This window comes from Coregonus clupeaformis, chromosome 21 (assembly GCF_020615455.1).
Source record: "Coregonus clupeaformis isolate EN_2021a chromosome 21, ASM2061545v1, whole genome shotgun sequence".
Lineage (NCBI taxonomy): Eukaryota > Metazoa > Chordata > Actinopteri > Salmoniformes > Salmonidae > Coregonus > Coregonus clupeaformis.
This window is the reverse complement of record NC_059212.1, coordinates 27,598,584-27,620,677: the sequence shown is the minus strand read 5'-3', so window position 1 is coordinate 27,620,677 and position 22,094 is coordinate 27,598,584. Positions and strand designations below refer to the sequence as shown.

Genomic DNA, 22,094 nt, shown 5'->3' with positions numbered 1-22,094 from the left:
ACTACTTATTTGGGAAGCATCCATTGAAGTTAATAAATGGTACATATTACAGCTCAGTGGTGTTGTTTGTACACACTCAACATTTACACTAACTTCTCTCCTTTCTCTCAGCCACCAGAGGACGTTTGTGCTGGAGGTCATGGGAAGGCATTGTGGGTATGGAATGACATTTCTTTGCTGCTCTAATTTCCTGCTTTATTCTTGTGTATTTCCTTGCTGTAATTGTTCATAATACATACAAATGGGTTTGTATTTGCATGTAGTTATATTTTATTATATTCTAATGTGTGTGTGTGTGTTTGCGTGTGTGTGTGTGTGTATATATGTGTTTAGGTACCTGGCTCTAGTCAGTGCTCTGGCCTGTGGGGCAGACTGGGTCCTGATCCCTGAGATGCCCCCTGAGGACGGGTGGGAGGAACGGATGTGTCAGAAACTGTCTGAGGTAACACACACACACACACGTGACATCTGACATCTGCAGATGTAACTATAAATACATTTTAATCAATGCCTTACAATGAATGGGATGTACTGCTTAGTGATCACAATTGTTGTCGTTTATTGCATTCCCTTCAACCATAGCAAAAGCAACAGTGTTCATTCCTGCAGTGTGTTTCTTATTGCCCAGAACCGATCCAGGGGTTCAAGGCTGAATATAATCATAGTTGCTGAAGGAGCCATTGACAGACAAGGAAAGGCTATTACTGTTGATAATGTCAAGGATGTGAGTACCTGAATAAGCAACGAAGGGGAAACCAAAAGCAGGTCCTACAGATGCGCGAATAGCTCCATGCTTTACAGATGAAAGGAATCTGTAAAGTGAGAGATAGAGAAAGAATGGCATGCAGCTGTTTCAGCATAAACCGGGTCCAGCTTTTGAAAAGCCAAATGGAAAACCTTTCTGTCATGTACTGTACATCTGTGCTTTGTTTGTATTCCTATAGAACCGTGCAGATAAGAAACGGCTCAATATCATTATTGTAGCTGAGGGGGCGATAGATTGCCACCACAAGCCTATCACTACAAACCATATTAAGGAAGTAAGTACTATGAGAAGACCAGCCCAGCCCAGCTGTCCTGTACTGGTGCAGTACTCCTCTGCAGACCTGAGTTCAAATCCTATTAAAAATATTTCAAATACTTTGAATGTTTGCTGGAGTAGCAGATGAGTGGGCTTTGCAGTTTTGCGACTATTTAATTGGTACCAAGCGCCAGCCAAGCTCAATCAAGCCCAACTTAAGTATTTAAAATTATTTCAAATCGTTTTTGACCCCAGGTCTGGTACAGTACTCCTTTGTGCCGTGGTACCTTCTGGTTGGACATTGTCATCTCTCCCTCTCTCTGTCCCATTAACAACATGCTGTCCATGTTTTAACTCTGAAGTCTTTTCTTGGACCTTTCTTAGTGATGTGAAGTTCTGTGAATTATACTCCTTCCTGTTTGTGCATTGCAACCTTGTTCTTCGTCAGCATACCTAAGAACCTGGTAAGCATAGAATTACATATAGAACTTATAGGATCTGAGTGCTGGTAAGAGTATTATACAGTACATTTTACCTGGGAGAACAGAAGAACAAGGTTTGAGTCCAAAGTGGCACCGTATTCCCTATATAGTGCACTACTTTTGACCAGGGTTCATTGGACTCTGGTTAAAAGTAGTGCACTATATACGGAATAGGGTGCCATTTGGGACACAAAAGGTGTAAGTGTTGGAGGCTCACTTACTGTGTACATGACAGGAACTGTTTTGCATGTGTGCTTGTGCTTTCCCCTTCTGTCTTTCTTCCTAAGAAATAGCATGCATTTGTATTCTCTTTCTGCCATAGATAGTGTATCATGTAACATAACACAAATATCACGTTTTCAAATAGACAATTGTTATGTCCCAAATGGCACACTATTCTTTATATAATGCACTACATTTGACCAGAGCTGTCTGGTCAAAAGTAGTGCATAATATAGGGAATAGGGTGCCATTTGGGATGTAACCAGTGTTATTTAAGTACTCTCTTACTTTGAGAAAACGTACATTGCTCAATACCTGATCTTCCTCTCCTACTATAGCTGGTTGTTAGCAGTCTGGGCTTTGACACCCGAGTCACCATCCTGGGTCACGTCCAGAGAGGAGGAACCCCCTCTGCCTTCGACAGGATCCTAGTGAGTGTTACATCCACATACCAATTTTACATAATTAAAAGGCCTTATAGACTCAGGATTGCTTCCCAAATGGCAGCCTATTCCCTACATAGTGCGCTACTTTTCAGGTGGAGTCACAGCCGTTTGTGCTGCTGCTTGTCTAATAGCTGAAAAATATCCCTGGTTTGCTTGTTTTGGTTAGTGACCATGAGGCAGCCAAAGTTTCAGAGTGATCATCATCATTTGAAGAGCATGCCATTTCATACTATTAAGCAATTTCTAACTTGAACTTGAAGTTACAGTATTTTCCCAGTGTACCAAGTCACTATTAAAATACGGTGTAACCTTTGACCTCTGCCCTGTCTGTCCAGGCCAGTCGTATGGGAGTGGAGGCCGTCCTGGCCCTGCTGGAGGCGTCAGACAGTACCCCGGCCTGTGTGGTGTCTCTGTGTGGGAACCAGGCTGTCCGTCTGCCCCTCATGGAGTGTGTTCAGATGGTAAGTGCTGTTGGCCTGCCACTTACACTGTGTGTTCAATATTGCTTTACTCAACAGTAAATGAAGCACACATTTGGAGTGATAGCCTACCCTATTTTAGTGGTGTGTTTTTATGTTGTTCACCCCCATTCACAAGATGTATCAAGTACTTCTACCTACAGTATACATTATAGATATATTATGAATAAAGACAATTGGTAGGCTGTTGATTAGAGACAAATGACCATTCGTAATTATTTTCTCAATAGACACAAGACGTCCAGAAAGCCATGGACGAGAAGAATTTTGAGGAAGCCGTGAGACTGCGTGGCAGGTACATTATTTATTTGGTAAAATAAACAGAAATCTCTGTATTTGGAAGCTGTATATCTTTGTTTGTCCATCGGTCTAGCAGGGCCATTACAGCTTCATTGAATTGTGATTGATTTCCAACTGGCCTTTATAAGATTATGTAACTCAGTAAGGAGGCTTCTGCACAATGGTAGAGGGATGAATAACAGTATGTTTCATTAATATTTTGCAGGAGTTTCGAAAACAACCTGAACACCTACAAACTCCTCTCTTACCACAAAGCAGACTCTGAACTTCGAAATGTAAGTAACCTCAGATAACCCAAGATAAAATGAATATTGTACATTCACAAAGGAACTGTGACATTCATATTTATTTCCTTCTAGCGTTTGTGTCATTCCAGCATTTCTCAGATTTGCACGTTAGGATCAGGTACTTCCTGTTGAGGTGCATTGTGGGTCATGCTGAGGTCTTTTTGTGACACTAACAGAGTGTTTGTTGAATTGTTTCTGTCTTGAGGGGATAGGATGAGGATGAGCCCCCATATAATGTATGTACTATACTGTAGCCTACTATGCTATAACAGCTCTAGGTCAGGGCTAAGTGCTCCTAAGTGCCAACTATTAGTTTGAAATATATCTATACCTTCATCCTGAATGCCAGTCTGTTTGTGCTATCATGCCAACTCTTTGGGTTTGGCTTGACAATGACAGCAATGGCCTTGGCAAGAGCACAAACAGATCTGGGACCAGGCTCCTATAAAAAAAAAAGCCCTGTAGAATCGAGCAACAAATAGCTTTTAGATCAGCATTTTTTCTAACGACATATGTATTTTAGCAGAATAATACCCCCATAGGGCCATGATTAAACCAGACATGACAGATGTCTGTGTCTGTTGCTGTAGCCTAACCCTCACTGCTTATTTCTTCATGGTTCTGCTTAGTAGAAGTGAAGTCAAATGTTTGGACACACCTACTCATTCAAGGGTTTTTCTTAATTTTTACTATTTTTTACATTGTAGAATAATAGTGAAGACATCAAAACTATGAAATAACACATATGGAATAATTTAGTAACCAAAAAAATGTGTTAAACAAATCTAAATATATTTTATATTTGAGATTCTTCAAATAGCCACCTTTTGCCTTGATGACAGCTTTGCACACTCTTGGCATTCTCTCAACCAGCTTCACCTGGAATGCTTTTCCAACAGTCTTGAAGGAGTTCCCACATATGCTGAGCACTTGTTGGCTGCTTTTCCTTCACTCTGCCGTCCGACTCATCCTAAACCATCTCAATTGGGTTGAGGTCGGGGGATTGTGGAGGCCAGGTCATCTGATGCAGCACTCCAACACTCTCCTTCTTGGTAAAATAGCCCTTACACAGCCTGGAGGTGTGTTGGGTCATTGTCCTGTTGAAAAGCAAATTATAGTCCCACTAAGCCCAAACCAGATGGGATGGTGTATCGCTGCAGAATGCTGTGGTAGCCATGCTGGTTAAGTGTACCTTGAATTCTAAATAAATCACAGACAGTGTCACCAGCAAAGCACCCCCACACCATAACACCTCCTCCTCCATGCTTTACGGTGGGAACTACACTTGCAGAGATCATCCGTTCACCCACACCAAAAATCTCAAATTTCGACTCATCAGACCAAAGGACACATTTCCACCAGTCTAATGTCCATTGCTCGTGTTTCTTATCCCAAGCAGGTCTCTTCTTATTATTGGTGTCCTTTAGTATTTAGTAGTGGTTTCTTTGCAGCAATTCGACCATGAAGGCCTGATTCACACAGTCCCCTCTGAACAGTTGATGTTGAGATGTGTCTGTTACTTGAACTCTGTGAAGCATTAATTTGGGCTGGTAACTCTAATGAACTTATCCTCTGCAGCAGTGGTAACTCTGGGTCTTCCATTCCTGTGCCGGTCCTCATGAGAGCCAGTTTCATCATAGCACTTGATGGTTTTTGCGACTGCACTTGAAGAAACTTTCAAAGTTCTTGAAATATTCCGTATTGACTGACCTTCATGTCTTAAAGTAATGATGGACTGTCGTTTCTCTTCGCTTATTTGAGCTGTTCTTGACATAATATGGACTTGGTCTTTTACCAAATAGAGCTATCTTCTGTATACCCCCCCTACCTTGTCACACCACAACTGATTGGCTCAAACACATTAAGAAGGAAATAAATTCCACAAATTAACTTTTAAGAAGGCACACCTGTTAATTGAAATGCATTCCAGGTGACTACCTCCTGAAGCTGGTTGAGAGAATGCCAAGAGTGTGCAAAGCTGTCATCAAGGTAAAGGGTGGCTATTTGAATAATCTCAAATATAAAATATATTTTGATTTGTTTAACACTTTTTTGGTTACTACATGATTCCATATGTGTTATTTCATAGTTTTGATGTCTACACTATTATTCCACAATGTAATTTTTTGTTGTTGTTGATATATTTCTTACAGTATCTATTGTGTTCATTTTTTTATTTGATTGCAATAAACTTTAGTGAACTATTTACAGACATAAAAAAATAAAAAACACATATAGGAGCAAATCAGCCTGAATATCAGGACGCACAACTGCAACTGTTCGACTACTAATTTATATGCACATTGCAATTGAAACTGTTCTTTGGAGATTGCAACTCCTCTGTCCCCACGAAAAGTGTGTTTAGGGCTCCATGTACGTTCATTCCACCTGGGCCTATTGACCCAGCTGTGGATACATACTATAGACTGGTGAGTAAAGACATATCCAAGCTAGAGGCCTCTATCCCCGATGTCAGGAATAACTTTAACCACTCTGAGAAACAAGTCCCTACATCTCCAGAATGACGCCTTTATAGTAATCCGCCCTGCGCTGTCTATAAAAACTGAAGTACTCAAGCAACTGAATGATCAGATCTTCTATAAGAGACACACTACAAACCCCACAAAACAGCTTTTGGCTGTAATCAAACATACATGGCTGTAACAGAAGGCATGTTCAATGGGGATATCACCAAAAGAGAACACAGATTATTGGTGCGTAAAAAAAACAGCTCTACTGTTTCATTATCTAAATCCCCAAAGGGACAGGACGAATCTTCTTTGCGATATCAGACCAGGTTTGGCAGAAGGCATGATAAATATGCTCCTATGTATTGTGACACTTTTGTTTACCAAGGACCCCACAATTAGACATTAGTTAAACCTCTTCCCGCTAATAAAAATGACTCCACACAACATTATTGTCCAAATAGTCTGTGCACCCTCAGAAATGTTTTGCCCAGTAGGTGGCTTTTTACTCCTGGTAGCTTGAAGTGTTTTAAATAACCTAATCGGTCTGCGTCAGTAAGGTTTATTATTATTATTATTGTTACTGCTACTACTGCATGAGGCTATAAAACTGCCACAGGAAGTTGATCCCTGCAATGCAAGGATTTATTTTGCACCTGTCTGCTAAATCCATCCATTATACACGGTTCTCCCTCTCAAGCGCTCATTCTCGAGGATGCTTTCAAATCAATATTTTTGGCTTTGCCTTATCAAATTAATAGGTTGTTGTCATCGGTGCTATTGAAAATCAGATAGCTTCCTTATGTTTCAGTAAACCATTAGCCAACATTCAAAGATTAAACTAAGTGTCATCATGAAAGTTTAGTATCTCTTCATTTTATTTTGTGATTAAATGTATGTATTTTTTCCTGTTATTGTGAACTGTAGGTTATAGCAAGTTAAACCTTTCAAATGAAGGCCTATCACAAACCTATTTTTGTAGGCGATTCTGGGAGGCTAATAAAAGCATGTTGTTCATAAACCAGCCTGTTATCTCTGAAGTTCATTCATTTATCGGGATTTATCGTACTTTAACTGTACATTTAGGCTACTGTTAAAGTGCTCACATAGGCTACTTCTCTGCCAGAGCGCGAGATAACTAGTCCTACCGGTAAGTGTGGTCAAAGCAATTCTGTTATGATATCACGTTACCTCCTGACGCCGATTATATTGATTGAAAACCGTTGTTTTACCTCTTGTGTCGCACACATTTAATTCAACATTTCAATTTAGCTCACAATCAAGGACGGCTGTGTATTCCCTTCAGCAGTGGTGAAGTGTAGGCCTATGACTATGTAGCCTTGTGACAATGTCCTACTGGACTCTGTGCCGGTCCCTACTAACCTTTTACTGCAGTGGGCTAAATCAGGGTCACACTGAGTGCTTCTTGGTTTCCTAAAAAAATCGAATAAGTAAAAGTATACACCTCACACACATGGTTATGGGCTTAAAAAAAGAAAACACCTGTACCCTGTCAGATATAGAGTTGAAATGTATTCCATTTTGAGTTTGAATCCCAATATTACACTTTATATACTGTACATCAGAAAAGACAGACATAGAAACACCAGATTTTAGGCGAGTTAAAATAAATATTGTTAATTAATTATGAAATTCTGAAAATATTAATAACATTCCACCCATGAGACCACTAGAGGGTGCTTTTGGTCATTCGACTTCAGGAAATATATGTAATAGACTTTTTAGAAATAGCATCCACACACGGCGGTGGCTTCGTCTCAATATATTTTAAAGTTTTAAGCTTTTCAAATATATTCCATTCTCCTTTCTCTTGTTAATATTATGGCTATATCCCCACTAATATTCCTTTATGGAATTAAGCTTTGACATGTGTATTTCTCTGTCTTTATAATAACAATAATAATCTTCAATTTGTAGAACACATTTCCCACGCTCACATGTGAAGCTTGTTGGTGCTTGCTTCTGTGCGCAAATCATTTGACCGTTGCAGTTTGAAATGATTTATTCCCTTTTCTTTATGAAAAGAAGCTGATACTGGCCTTTATTATTTACGATTTATTTATGATATTTTAGCTTAATTCAATTGATTAATATTATGGTGTTTCTATTCCAAGAAAAACTCAAATACCTTTTACAGTAGCCTATGTATTGCATACCTAAAACATCTGTTAATACATTTGAAGTCCTGCAAAATAGAAACTACATATCCTAATGTTAGAAAGTAGAATATAAACTAGATATAGGCTACTGTGGGTGGGGTCACAGTAATTAAAAGAATAGTGATAAAGAATAGTGATAAAAGAAACGAAAAATGATAGGCAGAGCTTGTGGCCGAGCAGGACCATTTTTTTATCTGCTTGAATTACGCTCTGCTCCTCGCTCCACACTCAACCACTTACATGCTCTGGCATTAAACAGCAGCCCTGCTTTAGGCTATCAAAGAACTGTCAATGAATAATAATAATATCAATGGATGGAATCAGTGAATGAATGGCTGCAGCAACCATTACACAGTCTGACAAGCTGCATAACACATTAGGCCTAATTAGACAAAATAATAATTTAGTCGTTCAAACGAGGTAAATCGTTCAACCAACTTAGTATCTCGTTTGAACGACTTAGTATCTCGTTTGAATGACTTAGTTAAAAAAACACAGCTAAGTCGTTCAAACTAGATACAAAGCCGTTCAGGGCTTCCGTATAATGTAGTAGTTACTGTGTTCATTAACTTGTTGAATGTAAGTGATTACCACGCCTATGAGGTCACTCATTATATGTGGGGTCTATCTGTCCATGATCTTACTGTGATCATGTGATTGACAGCTAAAGGATTTTCCTAAGCTCAGTGCCAGTGGTCTATGTGAATGAAGTACAACAACAGCCTATAAAGATGCAGCATCTTGGAGCCATAGCATGAGGCCTTGCTAGAGATTATCAATGTGTGCTGCTCCATTCTGCATAGAGACAACAGCTTTGCCAAGCCTTTACAGCATTTCTCCTCAACATCAAGCACTATGTGCTCCTATATTGTATACAGAGGGATTTGCTGTTGATATGTGTGTCAATGGCTTGGAGGCCATTTATATTTCAATAATTGAAAAAGTGAATTTTATCTTCAATGAGTGTTTTGACATTAACTGAATTGAAACAGAATTGACGCCATTCTTGCTGTCTATAAGTGTGTTTGTCTGTGCATGCGCACGTGTGTGTGTATTTCTAAATGTATGTGTGTCTGTGTGATGGCTGTGCTGTGCTGTTGATCCTCAGAGCTCCTTCAACGTGGCTGTGTTGAACGTGGGCGCCCCCGCCGCGGGCATGAACGCAGCTGTCCGCTCGGCGGTCAGGGTGGGCATCACCGAGGGGCACAAGATGTTTGCCGTTAATGACGGCTTCGAGGGATTCTACAAGGGACAGGTACTGGGGGGTTAAGACATAAATCTGTTTTGTTTACCTTGTTGCCATTTCATTCTTGCCCAATGAGGATTATTGGCCCTTATCACGGCCCTATGACGCCTACTTCCTGTTATTGTTAGTATCGTCTCACTGCCACATGATCAACGTGATAAGACACTAAACACATTTTGACCATATTTGTCACCTAGTATTGTTTACACCATATCTTGAAAATCATTAGCAAAACCAGAATACATCCACATATTTGGTCAAAAGATATCAGACTGTTCGCTGTGATGAAAACATGACAGCGAAAACAGGTAAGCTAAAAGTTATAGTGACCTTGTTGACTGGCTCTGCAGAGTAGAACAGTAGCTGGCTACTGTAATACACTTTTCAAACCAAGACGTTTTGCCGCGAACTTTAGCATGCCGCCAACTTTTTGCTGGTACTTTTATTTCCGCCAACCGACCTAGTCATGATTGCGGTATTATGTTTAAAAGTCCCGCCAACCCCTCTGTATAAATGTCCCCTTTCATCTTACCGGCTTTGGCACGCATTATATCATGAACATTCTATTGTTGTTCTCCGACATAAAACTTGTCCTTGTCATTATGAAAAAGTATCAACACAAAAACGACTGTCTGCATGACATCGCAGCAGCCTGGTCCAAATAGCAACGTTACCTGCTCTATTTTTTTGCACCAAAAAACCCATCCGTTTAAACGTTTATTTAGGATATGTAGCTATTAAATCTAGTGTTGGGTTCTATTTTCTAAATAATTGGATTGATGGGATGACTAACTTAGAAAGAATGCATTTTTGACTGGGCTAATGTAGGTTGTGACACCTGGCAAGCTGTGATTGATGTGAAGAGCTGTTTTAGGGGGTAAAGGGAGATAAGGATTTGTGTCTCCAAATGCTAGACTATACTGGTTCTTTGTGATCTGTGAACCTTCCTTGGACGTAGGAATGGTGTCTAAGGGAGCTGGCTCTTCTCACTGTGACAGGTTGTTATGATAAACGTATGCCTGGTAACAGAAGAGGCTGGCAACAGGGATGCATCAACGGATTGACTGAGTAAGTCTAAACCACACTCAGTCCTTTACTCTAATTGGCCAGCAGAGAAGTGGGAAACTCCCTCTGTCAGAGTATTTGAGCAAGAACCCAGAACAATGGGTTAGTTCTCTGGGGTGCCCTGCGAGGTATTTCAGAGAGCCCGTATATACGAAACATCATATTTACCATTGAAGGTTTTTGCATTAATTAAAATAACTAGTATATCTTAGAAGTCGTGTTGACCTCTTTTGTTCCTAATACCAGATTTGAATTGACGCGACTTTGACACTAGCAAGCCAGGCAACCCAAAGCAAACTTTCTAGACAATGTTTTGGTTTGTTGCTAACGTTAGCTTGTTAGCTAGCTATCTAGCTGGCTAGCCGGCTCATATAATTACCAGAACAAATCTGACAATGTTTTGAGTTTAACTGTAGCCAACTCTTTATTCACCATAACAGGAAAATTAACACATTACAAGGAAATTGTTTACAAATTATTTACAAGTATGGCGAGCTGCTAACTTACTGTTGTAAAAGTGAAGAAATAGAACAATTTGCTGCTGTCACTCATGTTACCATGCCAACTGTTGCAACAACAGGGTCAAGGAGCTAGGGTCAAAGTTAAATGTCTCTTGCTACTGGCCTGCTAAAGCAATGGCGATATAAAAGGTGAATGCTGACAAGAAAGAGGTAGAAATAGGGCTGTTTGAAATGGGATCATATAAACATTGCCCAATTGTTTTTACAGACAACATACCGTGAATCCTATGTGAAAGCAGTATAAGTCACCTTTACCCATGTGCCAATGACGCTGGCACTGACGGTGTTTTACAGATAAGACTTGTGTGGGGAGATAAACAGCTTACAGTAAGCCATTTACTCTCACCCCCACCCCTCCCTTATGCAGGCCACTCTTACCCCCTCTCCCTAAATAGGCCTCTCTCTCACCCTCACTCTAATCCCCAGTTCCCAGGCCTCTCACCCAGTTCCCAGGCCTCACACCCCCCCTCTCTTAGCCTCACCCCCTCTCCCTTTCTCTGTCACTCTCTCACCCAAGCCTCTCACCCTCACCCAGGCCTCACAACACTGCCTGGGCCAGTCTTTGTTTCGAAGCCCTGGGCACTCAACTGGACGAAAGCATGAAGGCAGGGATAAGTGATTGAAAAGCATTGGCTGCTCATCCAGACATTGTCTAATGCTAATGTGCCTTGGCCAACACTGGGGGATGAGTGAGATGTGGGTAAAGTGCTGTTGGTAGATTGTAGCCTGTGTGCTACTGTACAGACAAGCCGTCAGCTCAGTGTTCAACACCATAGTGCCCTCCAACCCCTCAAATCTCATCACTAAACTAAGGACCCTGGGACTAAACACCTCCCTCTGCAACTGGATCCTGGACTTCCTAACGGGCCGCCCCCAGGTGGTAAGGGTAGGCAACACGGGGTCCCCTCCTGTACTCCCTGTTCACCCCCGATGTGTGGCCACGCACGAGTCCAACACCCTCGTTAAGTTTGCTGACGACACAACAGTGGTAGGCCTGATCACCGACAATGATGAGACAGCCTATAGGGAGGAGGTCAGAGACCTGGCAGTGTGGTGCCAGGACAACAACCTCTCCCTCAATGTGAGCAAGACAAAGGAGCTGATCGTGGACTACAGGAAAAGAAGGGGCGAACACGCCCCCATTCACATCAATGTGGGCTGTAGTGGAGTGGGTCGAGAGCTTCAAGTTCCTTTGTGTCCACATCACTAACAAACTATCATGTTCCAAACACACCAAGACAGTTGTGAAGAGGGCACGACAACGCCTATTTCCCCTCAGGAGACTGAAAAGATTTGGCATGGGTCCCCAGATCCTCAAAAAGTTTTACAGCTGCACCATCGAGAGCATCCTGACTGGTTGCATCACCGCTTGGTATGGCAACTGCTCGGCATCCGACCACAAGGCACTACAGAGGGTAGTGTGTACGACGCAGTACATTGCTGGGGCCAAGCTTCCTGCCATCCAGGACCTTTATACCAGGCGGTGTCAGAGGAAGGCCCCTAAAAGACTCCAGCCACGCAAGTCATAGACTGTTCTCTCTGCTACCGCACGGCAAGCGGTACCGGAGCGCCAAGTCTAGGTCCAAAAGGCTCCTTTAAAGCTTCTACCCCCAAGCCATTAGACTGCTGAACAGTTAAGTAAATGGCTACCCGGACTATTTGCATTGACCCCCTTTTTTACGCTGCTGCTACTCACTGTTTATTATCTATGCATAGTCACTTTACCCATACCTACATGTACATATTACCTCAATTATCTCGACTAACCTGTACCCCCGCACATTGACTCGGTACCGGTACTCCCTGTATATAGCCTCGTTATTTTATTGTGCTACTTTTTAAAACTTTAGTTTATTATTATTATTATAATTTTATTTTTTTGCAAATATTTTCTTACTTACTTTAAAAACAACTCTGCATTGTTGGTTAAGGGCTTGTAAGTAAGCATTTCACGGTAAGGTCTACACCTGTTGTATTCGGTGCATGTGACAAATACAAATTTGATTTGATTCTGTCATACAAAGCAGGATAAATGTTATAGGCCTATATCATTGATTGCAAATCTGATGTGCTGTGATTGCTTTTTAGAATGTCATTCATTCATTTAGCATAAATGTATTGATGATGTTAGCATTTAGCAGAGCTTTATGGAGACTACTCTTTATGGAGAACACATTAGAAACCTCAATCTCAAACACAGTTTTGTTGTTTTTGTCTCCACACAGATAAAGGAGATTAAATGGGGAGATGTAGCAGGTTGGACCGGCCAAGGGGGGTCCATACTGGGAACAAAGAGGTAGGCTAATGTTCCCTATATAGTGCACCACTTTTGAACAGGGCCCATGGGGTGCCTTTTGGGACAGTGATGAGGTGTGAATGAAGGAGTCAGGCGCAGGTGGTAAAATACCGAAGTCCAGAGTTTATTCCGTTTACATAAATCAAACGCCCCAAGCGTCAAACGAAACTATTACAAGGGAAAACATCCACCTTGGCATAAACACAGTGAATAGTAGCTCCACTGAGCTACACGCTCTCACAACAAACAATCACTCACAAAGACAAGGGGAACAGAGGGAACACTTATACACATACTAATTAGGGGAATGAGCACCAGGTGTGTGTGATTGACAAGACATGACAAGTGGAGTGATGAGAATGGGATCGGCAGTAGCTAGTACTCCGGTGACGCCGAACGCCGAAGCCTGCCCGAACCAGGAGGGGGGGCAGCCTCGGCAGAAGTCGTGACAGGGACGCACACCAAGTGTTTCAAAACTTGAAAAAAATCAACATTGACATTGGATTTTCATTTCTGATTTCAGAACCCTTCCAGCGAAGCATTTTGATAAGATTGCTGAACAAATCAGGATACATAACATCAATGCTTTGCTTGTTATCGGTGGATTTGAGGTATGTACAGCACATCACAGCATCAAATACATTTTACATACACAGTTGAATATTTACAATATTATTACTGTGTGGTGCTTCCTGTCTGTGTTACACTGTCTGTTGTGATAGGCCTGGCTCCATCACCCTGGCTCCGCCCACCTTGTCTCATCTTTACTCATGGTTGTGTCCCAAATGGCACCCTTTTCCCTATACAGTGCACTACTTTTGACCAGGGCCCAGGGCCATTTTGGGCAAACGCATTAACTCTTCGCTCTAAGGCTCTGGCTCTGCCCTGTACTGCAGGCCTTCCTGGGAGTCATGGGACTGTCTGCTGCCCGGGATAAATTAATTATGTGTTCCCATGGTTATGGTCCCTGCCACGGTCTCTAACAATATACCGGGCTCTGACCTCAGCATTGGCGCAGACACAGCTTTAAATGCTATTACTGATGTAAGTGTGGCTGGGGGTCAGAGGTCGCGAGGTCAGATGTGTTTAGAACACCTACCAGCCAATCAGAATAAAGGACTTCACTGATTGCAGCTTGGGTCGTGGCGTGTACCAGTATCACAACAGGCTGAACATAACTGAGCGCAACCCAAAGGCACCATACCGATTTGTGTTGACCGAGGTATGCATGTGCTACTATATTGTCTGAAGGAAAATAGTTAGGTAGAGTTTAAAAAGCCTTAGAAGGGAAATAATAAAGTAGAAACAGGAAGCAGTTACAAAACAGTGTTTTCATTGAAGCTCAACCCATGCAGAGAGGTACAGTAGTATTTGATTAGGGGCCGGTTTCCCGGACACAGTTTAAACCTTGTCGTAGACTAAAAAGCACTTTCAATGGAGATGTTTTTTTGTCCAGAACTAGGCTTAATCTGTGTCTGGGAAACTGGCCCTATAAGGCTAGGTCTTTCAGTCTGAGGCCTCTGGTGTCTGTTGTTGTTGCTGGTAAATATCATAGTGGAGCTCTCAGTCAGATCCCAGGTAAGTGATAGATACTGGCATGAAGTGACGTCAGTGGCATGTTTTTGACCCTGCGGCTAGCGTTGTTTTGCCTGCAGTTGCACCTTTCTATGCAGGTTTACTAAACACAATGAGTTGACTGGTCCCTGGTCTGGTTTAGCACAACACTCCTATCCTGCTATCTCTACAACACTCCTATCCTGCTATCTCTACAACACTCCTATCCTGCTATCTCTACAACACTCCTATCCTGCTATCTCTACAACACTCCTATCCTGCTATCTCTACAACACTCCTATCCTGCTATCTCTACAACACTCCTATCCTGCTATCTCTACAACACTCCTATCCTGCTATCTCTACAACACTCCTATCCTGCTATACAAATGTCTATAAGCCAGTTGGATGAGGTGGAGGTTTTTAAGGGAAGGGTATTAATGAAGTAGAAGTAGTAGTAGTGCTAACATTTAGATGGTGTCTTCTCTAACCAATCATTTTACTTTCACAAAATATTTTATTTTAGTTCCATCATCAACCAAAACTAGATTCTCACTAAGCATCTGAAAAGCATTTGAATAGTCACTATACTGTATTGGAGAAGGAAGTGAATTCACTTAAGTAACCTACTTGTTGTGAACAAATACAGTATCTAATTTGTGTTTACTGAGAATCTATTGCTGATAGTGAAAAATGGTGATTGAATGTGTCATAGAACAGTATTAGCCTATCTTATTGTTGTCTAGAAATAGGCCAGACCTCCATCTTGTTTTGAACACTGTCTGCATCGGTAGTGGACCTCACGAATAACAGCCAGCATTTTTCCACTCGCGTACAAACATTCCCTCACGTCGTGAGGCCAAGTGCAGAGTCTACTGTTGTTTCCACTTCAACACTTCTGTCTATCTGCCAGCCAGGGTGACCAACCAACCCCACCCTTCTCTTCTTTACCAATGGGATGCCAAGCCAACCCCCCTATCACACGGAGAGCCACCCTCAAGATACACACACTGATACTACATTTTCTAGATCAGGCCCTAGTAGGGTAACAGTAGGGTCTGCCTTCAAATGAGAGCCTATTCCTTTTATAGTGCACTACTTTTGACCAGAGTCCTATGGGCCCAATAGAGCACTACATAGAGAATAGGGTGCCATTTGGGACAAAGTCCATAGTCAGGATAACATGTAGTAGGGTCTCTCTCTGAGCCTGAGAGTGCTCCCCCTAGTGGTATAATACGTTTGTGCTGCACCACCTCCAGGCGTTTGAGTGTCTGCTGCAGCTCTATGAGGCCCGGACCAGCCATGAGGACTTTTGCATCCCGATGTGTATGCTGCCTGCCACCATTAGTAACAATGTGCCCGGTACTGATCTGAGTATTGGGGCAGACACTTCCCTCAATGCCATTGTGGAGGTAAGTTAGAACTCACATAGCCTGGTCCCACATCTGTTTGTGCTCTTGCCAACTTCATTGCTGTCATTGTCAAGACAAGCATGACAAGGAGTGACAGGGAGTTGGAATGATAGCACAAACAGACTGGCACTCAGGCTAGAACACAGCTTTCAACAGGGGTGAAATGATACCATACTATTAAAGTTATCAACCATCACTCAATTTGTATTATTATGTGGTATGCTTTCCTAGAGATCTACAAGTATACTTATGAGCATTGTATTAGCTAAAATACAAAAACTAAAATAGCTTGGGCAAGAATTCTCTTATTGGACAGACCCTAGTTGACATTGTGGAAAAGAAGAATGCACAAATGTACATGGGATATAGACTGACAACAGACATTTCCCACAATTTCTCTCCCACATTTACACAGACTGACACAGGCACATACTGTACACAAACCCATATCTGTGCATTTAGAACATGTATGCTTTAATAGTTCGAATGACTCTTTCTTTACTAACTGTTTTCTGGTTTAGCGTTATAGAAGAATTCTTTATCAGACTCTGCATCCTGGTAAATCTTGCAATACTGTTTGTATTTTACGATCATATTATATTTAAGCAATAAGGCACGAGGGGGTGTGGTACATGGACAATGTACCATGGCTAAGGGCTGTTCTTATGCACGACGCAACGTGGTATATTGGCCATATACCACAAACCCCAGAGGTGCCTTATTGCTATTATAAACTGGTTACCAACATAATTAGAGCAGCAAAAATGTTTTGTCATACCCGTGGTATACGGCTATCAGCCAATCAGCATTCAGGGCTCGAACCACCCAGTTTATAATGTGACATGGGCAATTGTTTTAGGCAATTGTGTGAGCATGTTTGATACCTACTGTATAGACAGCATTTTTGTATGTACCTACTACCTAACAAAATAACATTGTCTGCATGCTATTGATAACCTTACAGTGATTGCATCCCAAATGGCACCCTATTCCCTATAGTGCACTACTTTTGAACAGAGCCTTATGGGCCCTGGACAAAAGTAGTGCACTAAATAAAGAATAGGGTGCCATTTGGGACGCATACAGTGTGTCTTTGATTTGACTATGAGCATCTGTGTGTGTGTCAGACATGTGACCGCATCAAGCAGTCTGCCAGTGGGACTAAGCGGCGTGTGTTCATCATTGAGACCATGGGGGGGTACTGTGGGTACCTGGCCAGTGTCGGGGGGCTGGCTGCGGGGGCTGACACTGTCTACATCTATGAGGAACCCTTCGACATCAGAGACCTCCAGGTGAGGACCATTGTTTTACAAAGGGTTGCAAAATTCCGTCAACTTTCCCAAATTCCCAGTTTTTATAGAAATCCTGGTTGGAAGATTCTCGGAATCAGAAGGGAATAAGCAGGAAATTCGGAAACCTCCAACCAGGATTTATGGAAAACCTGGGAATTTTGGAACCCTAGTTTTACACAGTATACACTGTTACAAACGTAAATGTTTACATCATAGTTAATTACTCAGTAGATACATGTGCAGCTGTGACAACTTTCTAAGTCAAAACACCTTTTTTAGTATGGAGAGCAATCTCCACGTGGCTGTCAATGGTTCTATTGTCTTATTTATACAGTTTATTCAACACTCCAAGGAAAGAGCATCCTTGACAGCAATGTTTGCTTCCCAAATGGCACCCTATTCCCTTTATAGTGCACTACTTTTGACCAGAGCCCTATTGGCCCTGATCAAAAGTAGTGTACTGTAAAGCAAACATGTTGCCTCTTAGGATGCAACCAATGACTGAACATATCAAACTTGTCCCATGTAGCTCAGTTGGTAGAGCATGGCGTTTGCAACGCCAGGGTTGTGGGTTCGTTTCCCACGGGGGACCAGTATGAAAAATGTATGCACTCGCTCTGGATAAGAGCGTCTGCTAAATGAATAAAATCTCAAATCTAACTACACTCTGTTCACTGTCCAGCTGCCAATCACTCTCTCATCCCTCAGCGCAACGGGGCCTCTATTTTAGGAGTGCTCAGGTGACCCAGATACAGTGCATTACAGTACGTAGATAAGGCAGTTATTAATAGGTAGAGAGCATCATTATTCCAGGAGTGTTAAGCTCTGATCAAGACAGATAACATTGTTATAGTTTGAGGAGGTCTACTCAACATCACTAGAGAGAGTTGTTGATGTGCTAGTTTTTATTGTCAGAGAGACACATTGCTGTTTTCAGGTATACAAAAATTGTAGAGCCCCTCAGATTATGGAGAAAATATGCAGTCTCCTTCTAAGATCAGACCAATGACATCAAAATGAAAGTATTATTTAATGCAATTAATGTTATGGATATGCTACATTATGAAACAAGTTGATGTTGATATTTACCCATGTGTTGCAAAGAGCACACACATTATAAACAAAAGATCATGTTGATTTTGTGTAATGAGTGGGCTACAATAATGTTCAATCTGTAGCCTACATTGATTGGAGTGAATGGTGACAGCTCAACTAAATGGACAGAAAATCTGTAAGATGCGAGCCACCTCCTGGTCACCAGAGCATACTGCAGTACTCTGAGACACAGCAGATAAATAATAATAAAAATAATATGCCATTTAGCAGACGCTTTTATCCAAGGCGACTTACAGTCATGCGTGCATATATATATATTTTTGTGTATGGGTGGTCCCGGGGATCGAACCCACTACCTTGGCGTTACAAGCGCCGTGCTCTACCAGCTGAGCTACAGAGGACCACAATTAGCTTCATTCTGCAGCTTTGAAAGTTCATGTAGGTTAGAGACAGAGGAGGAATACTCTAGGATACTTCAGACTTATCACATGTGAGGATTTTCTCACTGCTTCAGTCCAACGTCGAGCACTTGACAGAGAAGATGAAGACGGGGATCCAGAGAGGCTTGGTGCTGAGGTAAGTAAGGCAGAGCTCACATCCTGCATGATAGCCTCTTTACAAATGGACAGTATGTTAACAATAAAGGCATATGTGTACGTAGCCAGCTATGTATGATAGTCTTACTATCTTTATGCCGTACTGTGTAGGCTATTAATACAAATTGTCTAATAAAACTCTTCATTTGTATGTTAAAATATAAACTTTTTGGAACTATTAATCACAATTATGGCCTATTTATATTTTGAACAGGCCCTAATTCTTCCTGTACTGTTGATGTTCTCTTGAGGCTCTATCGAGGCCACTCATCATTGCTCTGAATGACTGAACTGAGAGGGAAGAGTCAGCCTGTAGCGCAGCAGCAGGACAAATGGAACCTTGACATTGTGTGTGTGTGCGTGCACGTGTATGTGACGTTACAGGAATGAGAACTCCAACGAGAACTTCACCACAGATTTCATCAACCAACTGTACTCTGAGGAGGGGAAAGGAGTGTTTGACTGCAGGAAGAACGTGCTTGGACATATGCAGCAGGTATGGTTAGTTCATTACACATGCACGCGCACACACAAATTAGCCTACTACAACCCTAACCCATGAACCTGACCTGAGTAAAACAGATAATTTGTTTTTATTTATTTCCAAAGGGAGGCGCTCCTTCTCCATTTGACAGGAACTTTGGAACGAAGATTGCAGCAAAAGCAATTCAGTGGATTTCAAGAAAGCTAAAGGAGTCCTATAAAGACGGTACAGTACATGTACCCAAATGGCACCCAATCCCTTAATTGGTGCACTACTTTTGACAATGGCCCATAGGGCTCTCTAGTCAAAAGTAGTGCACTATATTGGGAATATGGTGTCAATTGGGACATAAATAAATGTGTGTTGACTATATTCCCTCACCATGCAGGGAAAGTGTTTGCTAACACAGAGGACACGGCCTGTTTGCTGGGGATGCGTCGCAGAACCATGGCCTTCCAACCAGTGGTGCATCTGAAAGATGAGACAGACTTTGCGTAAGACAACATTTACAGTACCTTCAGGCACAGCACTTACACACACAGACAGACAGACACCCATTTAGGCTTTCAACCAATTACTGTTCTTCAAATGAGAGAGATAGTAATTTTTCTGTGTAGACCTCCATAGTAGCACATAATGAGAAGATAGTACAATGATCTATTCAATATGACTGACTAATCCTAAATACAACGTCCACCCGTCTTTTTGGTTTCTCATACACAGTATGTGTGTGTCTCTTATCTCTCTTTCTCTGTGTGTGTGTGTGTGTGTGTGTGTGTGTAGCCACAGGATCCCTAAGGAACAGTGGTGGTTGAAGCTTCATCCCCTGATGAAGATCCTGGCTAAGTACAAGACCAGCTACGATGTGTCTGACTCTGGCCAGATGGAGCCAGTGACCCGGGTCAGGCCCAAGAAGGCGGACTAGATAGGCTAGTCTGTAGAGAGGGCTGGGCTGCTCTGAGCTGATCCATTCAGTGTAACTTAGCCTTTATCATGGTAACTCTTACCAGCACTTTTCACTCCGTCCCATACACATGTCCCCTCAGAAACTCCACCCATCTACCGAAGTATGCACTTGCGCACTTTTTCTATGGATTTTACAATGGTGGAAACTGCTTCCAGCCAACACTTATGCTTTTAAATTCATGACGGGGAGTGTGCAAGTGCACACTTCTGGAAAAGGGTGGAGAATCAGGATGTAGCTTGATTCTACTCCCATAGGTTCTTCTTCCCTCTCCGTCTTCTTCTAAAGGGAGAGCTGACTGTATCTCCTTTCACCTACTGTAGGTCTATTCCAGTGTGTATTATGTTGTGTTGTTACGCTATACTTGCACTTTGTATCAAACCTGGGCTATGTGTGGCACTTAAAGGGATAGTTCACCCAAATAAAAATATATCACATAGGTTTCCTTACCCTGTAAGCAGTTTGTGGCACTTAAGAGTAGGGGCTGTATTCAATCCGTGTCGCAGAAATTCAGCGTTACAGCGTGATTGAAATGCAATGTTCCCGCGTTAGCTGCAGATGACTGCTCAATAGGAAATTACCTTTACATTTCTAGCGTGCTATCTGTAACGCTTCAGCGATACAGATTGAATAGAGCCCTAGGTCATGTTTGTTCTGCTGCTGTATTCTGTTGCTTTGTTGAGGATGATGCGTTTGTGAAACCCATTATTATGAGTCCCCTGTAGCTCAGTTGGTAGAGCATGGCGGTTGCAACGCCAGGGTTGTGGGTTTCCCACGGGGGGCCAGTATGAAAATCTATGCACTAACTGTAAGTCGCTCTGGATAAGAGCGTCTGCTAAATGACTAAAATGTAATGTCAAATGTAATTATGCAATATAACCTTGTTTTAATGTGTTGACACTCACTGTGTGTTTTCTCCAATTATTAAATAATATTTGTGATAATTGTGATACCTCAATCACATCACCTTCCTGGGGTCTGGCAAAATTAAGGCAGTTATACAATTTAAAAAACATTACAATAAATTCATTACAGAATTCACAACACACTAAGTGTTTGCCCTCAGGCCCCTACTCCACTACCACATATCCACAACACAAAATCCATGTGTACGTGTGTGTATAGTGCGTATGTTATCATGTGTGTGTATGCATGTGTCTGTGCCTATGTTTGTGTTACTTCACAGTCCCCGCTGTTCCATAAGGTGTATTTTTATTGTTTTTTTTTCAATCTGATTGTACTGCTTGCATCAGTTACCTGATGTGGAATAGAGTTCCATGTAGTCATGGCTCTATGTAGTACTGTGCGCCTCCCATAGTCTGTTCTGGACTTGGGGACTGTGAAGAGACCTCTGGTGGCATGTCTTGTGGGGTATGCATGGGTGTCTGAGCTGTGTGTTAATCGTTTAAACAGACAGCTCGGTGCTTTTAACATGTCAATACCTCTCACAAATACAAGTAGTGATGAAGTCAATCTCCCCTCTACTTTGAGCCAGGCGATATTGACATGCATATTATTAATGTTTGCTCTCTGTGTACATCCAAGGGCCAGCCGTGCTGAGCCAATTGCAATTTTCTGAAGTCTCTCTTTGTGGCACCTGACCACACGACTGAACAGTAGTCCAGGTCCGACAAAACTAGAGTCTGTAGGACCTGCCTTGTTGATAGTGCTGTTAAGAAGGTAGAGTAGCGCTTCATTATGGACAGACTTCTCCCCATCTTAG

General features: G+C 42.0%; 1 protein-coding gene across 2 annotated transcripts in view; it reads left to right on the top strand.

Annotated features, from left to right (window-relative positions):
* Positions 1-21,275, top strand: part of LOC121535168 (ATP-dependent 6-phosphofructokinase, platelet type) — a 39,020-nt gene extending 17,745 nt beyond the window's left edge. The window contains exons 6-22 of one of the 2 annotated variants that reach the window (XM_041841953.1): positions 112-156; positions 334-442; positions 945-1,040; positions 2,064-2,156; positions 2,507-2,632; positions 2,881-2,945; positions 3,156-3,225; positions 8,994-9,140; positions 12,943-13,013; positions 13,537-13,624; positions 15,827-15,979; positions 17,107-17,271; positions 18,842-18,903; positions 19,308-19,419; positions 19,533-19,632; positions 19,796-19,901; positions 20,191-21,275. In XM_041841953.1, the coding sequence (XP_041697887.1) occupies positions 112-156; positions 334-442; positions 945-1,040; positions 2,064-2,156; positions 2,507-2,632; positions 2,881-2,945; positions 3,156-3,225; positions 8,994-9,140; positions 12,943-13,013; positions 13,537-13,624; positions 15,827-15,979; positions 17,107-17,271; positions 18,842-18,903; positions 19,308-19,419; positions 19,533-19,632; positions 19,796-19,901; positions 20,191-20,332 (1,750 nt within the window). In that variant the 3' untranslated portion in view covers positions 20,333-21,275. Of the gene's footprint in view, positions 1-111; positions 157-333; positions 443-628; positions 725-944; positions 1,041-2,063; positions 2,157-2,506; positions 2,633-2,880; positions 2,946-3,155; positions 3,226-8,993; positions 9,141-12,942; positions 13,014-13,536; positions 13,625-15,826; positions 15,980-17,106; positions 17,272-18,841; positions 18,904-19,307; positions 19,420-19,532; positions 19,633-19,795; positions 19,902-20,190 lie in introns of both variants that reach the window. The other variant, XM_041841954.1, reaches the window with a different exon arrangement.
* Positions 21,276-22,094: the final 819 nt, after the last annotated feature.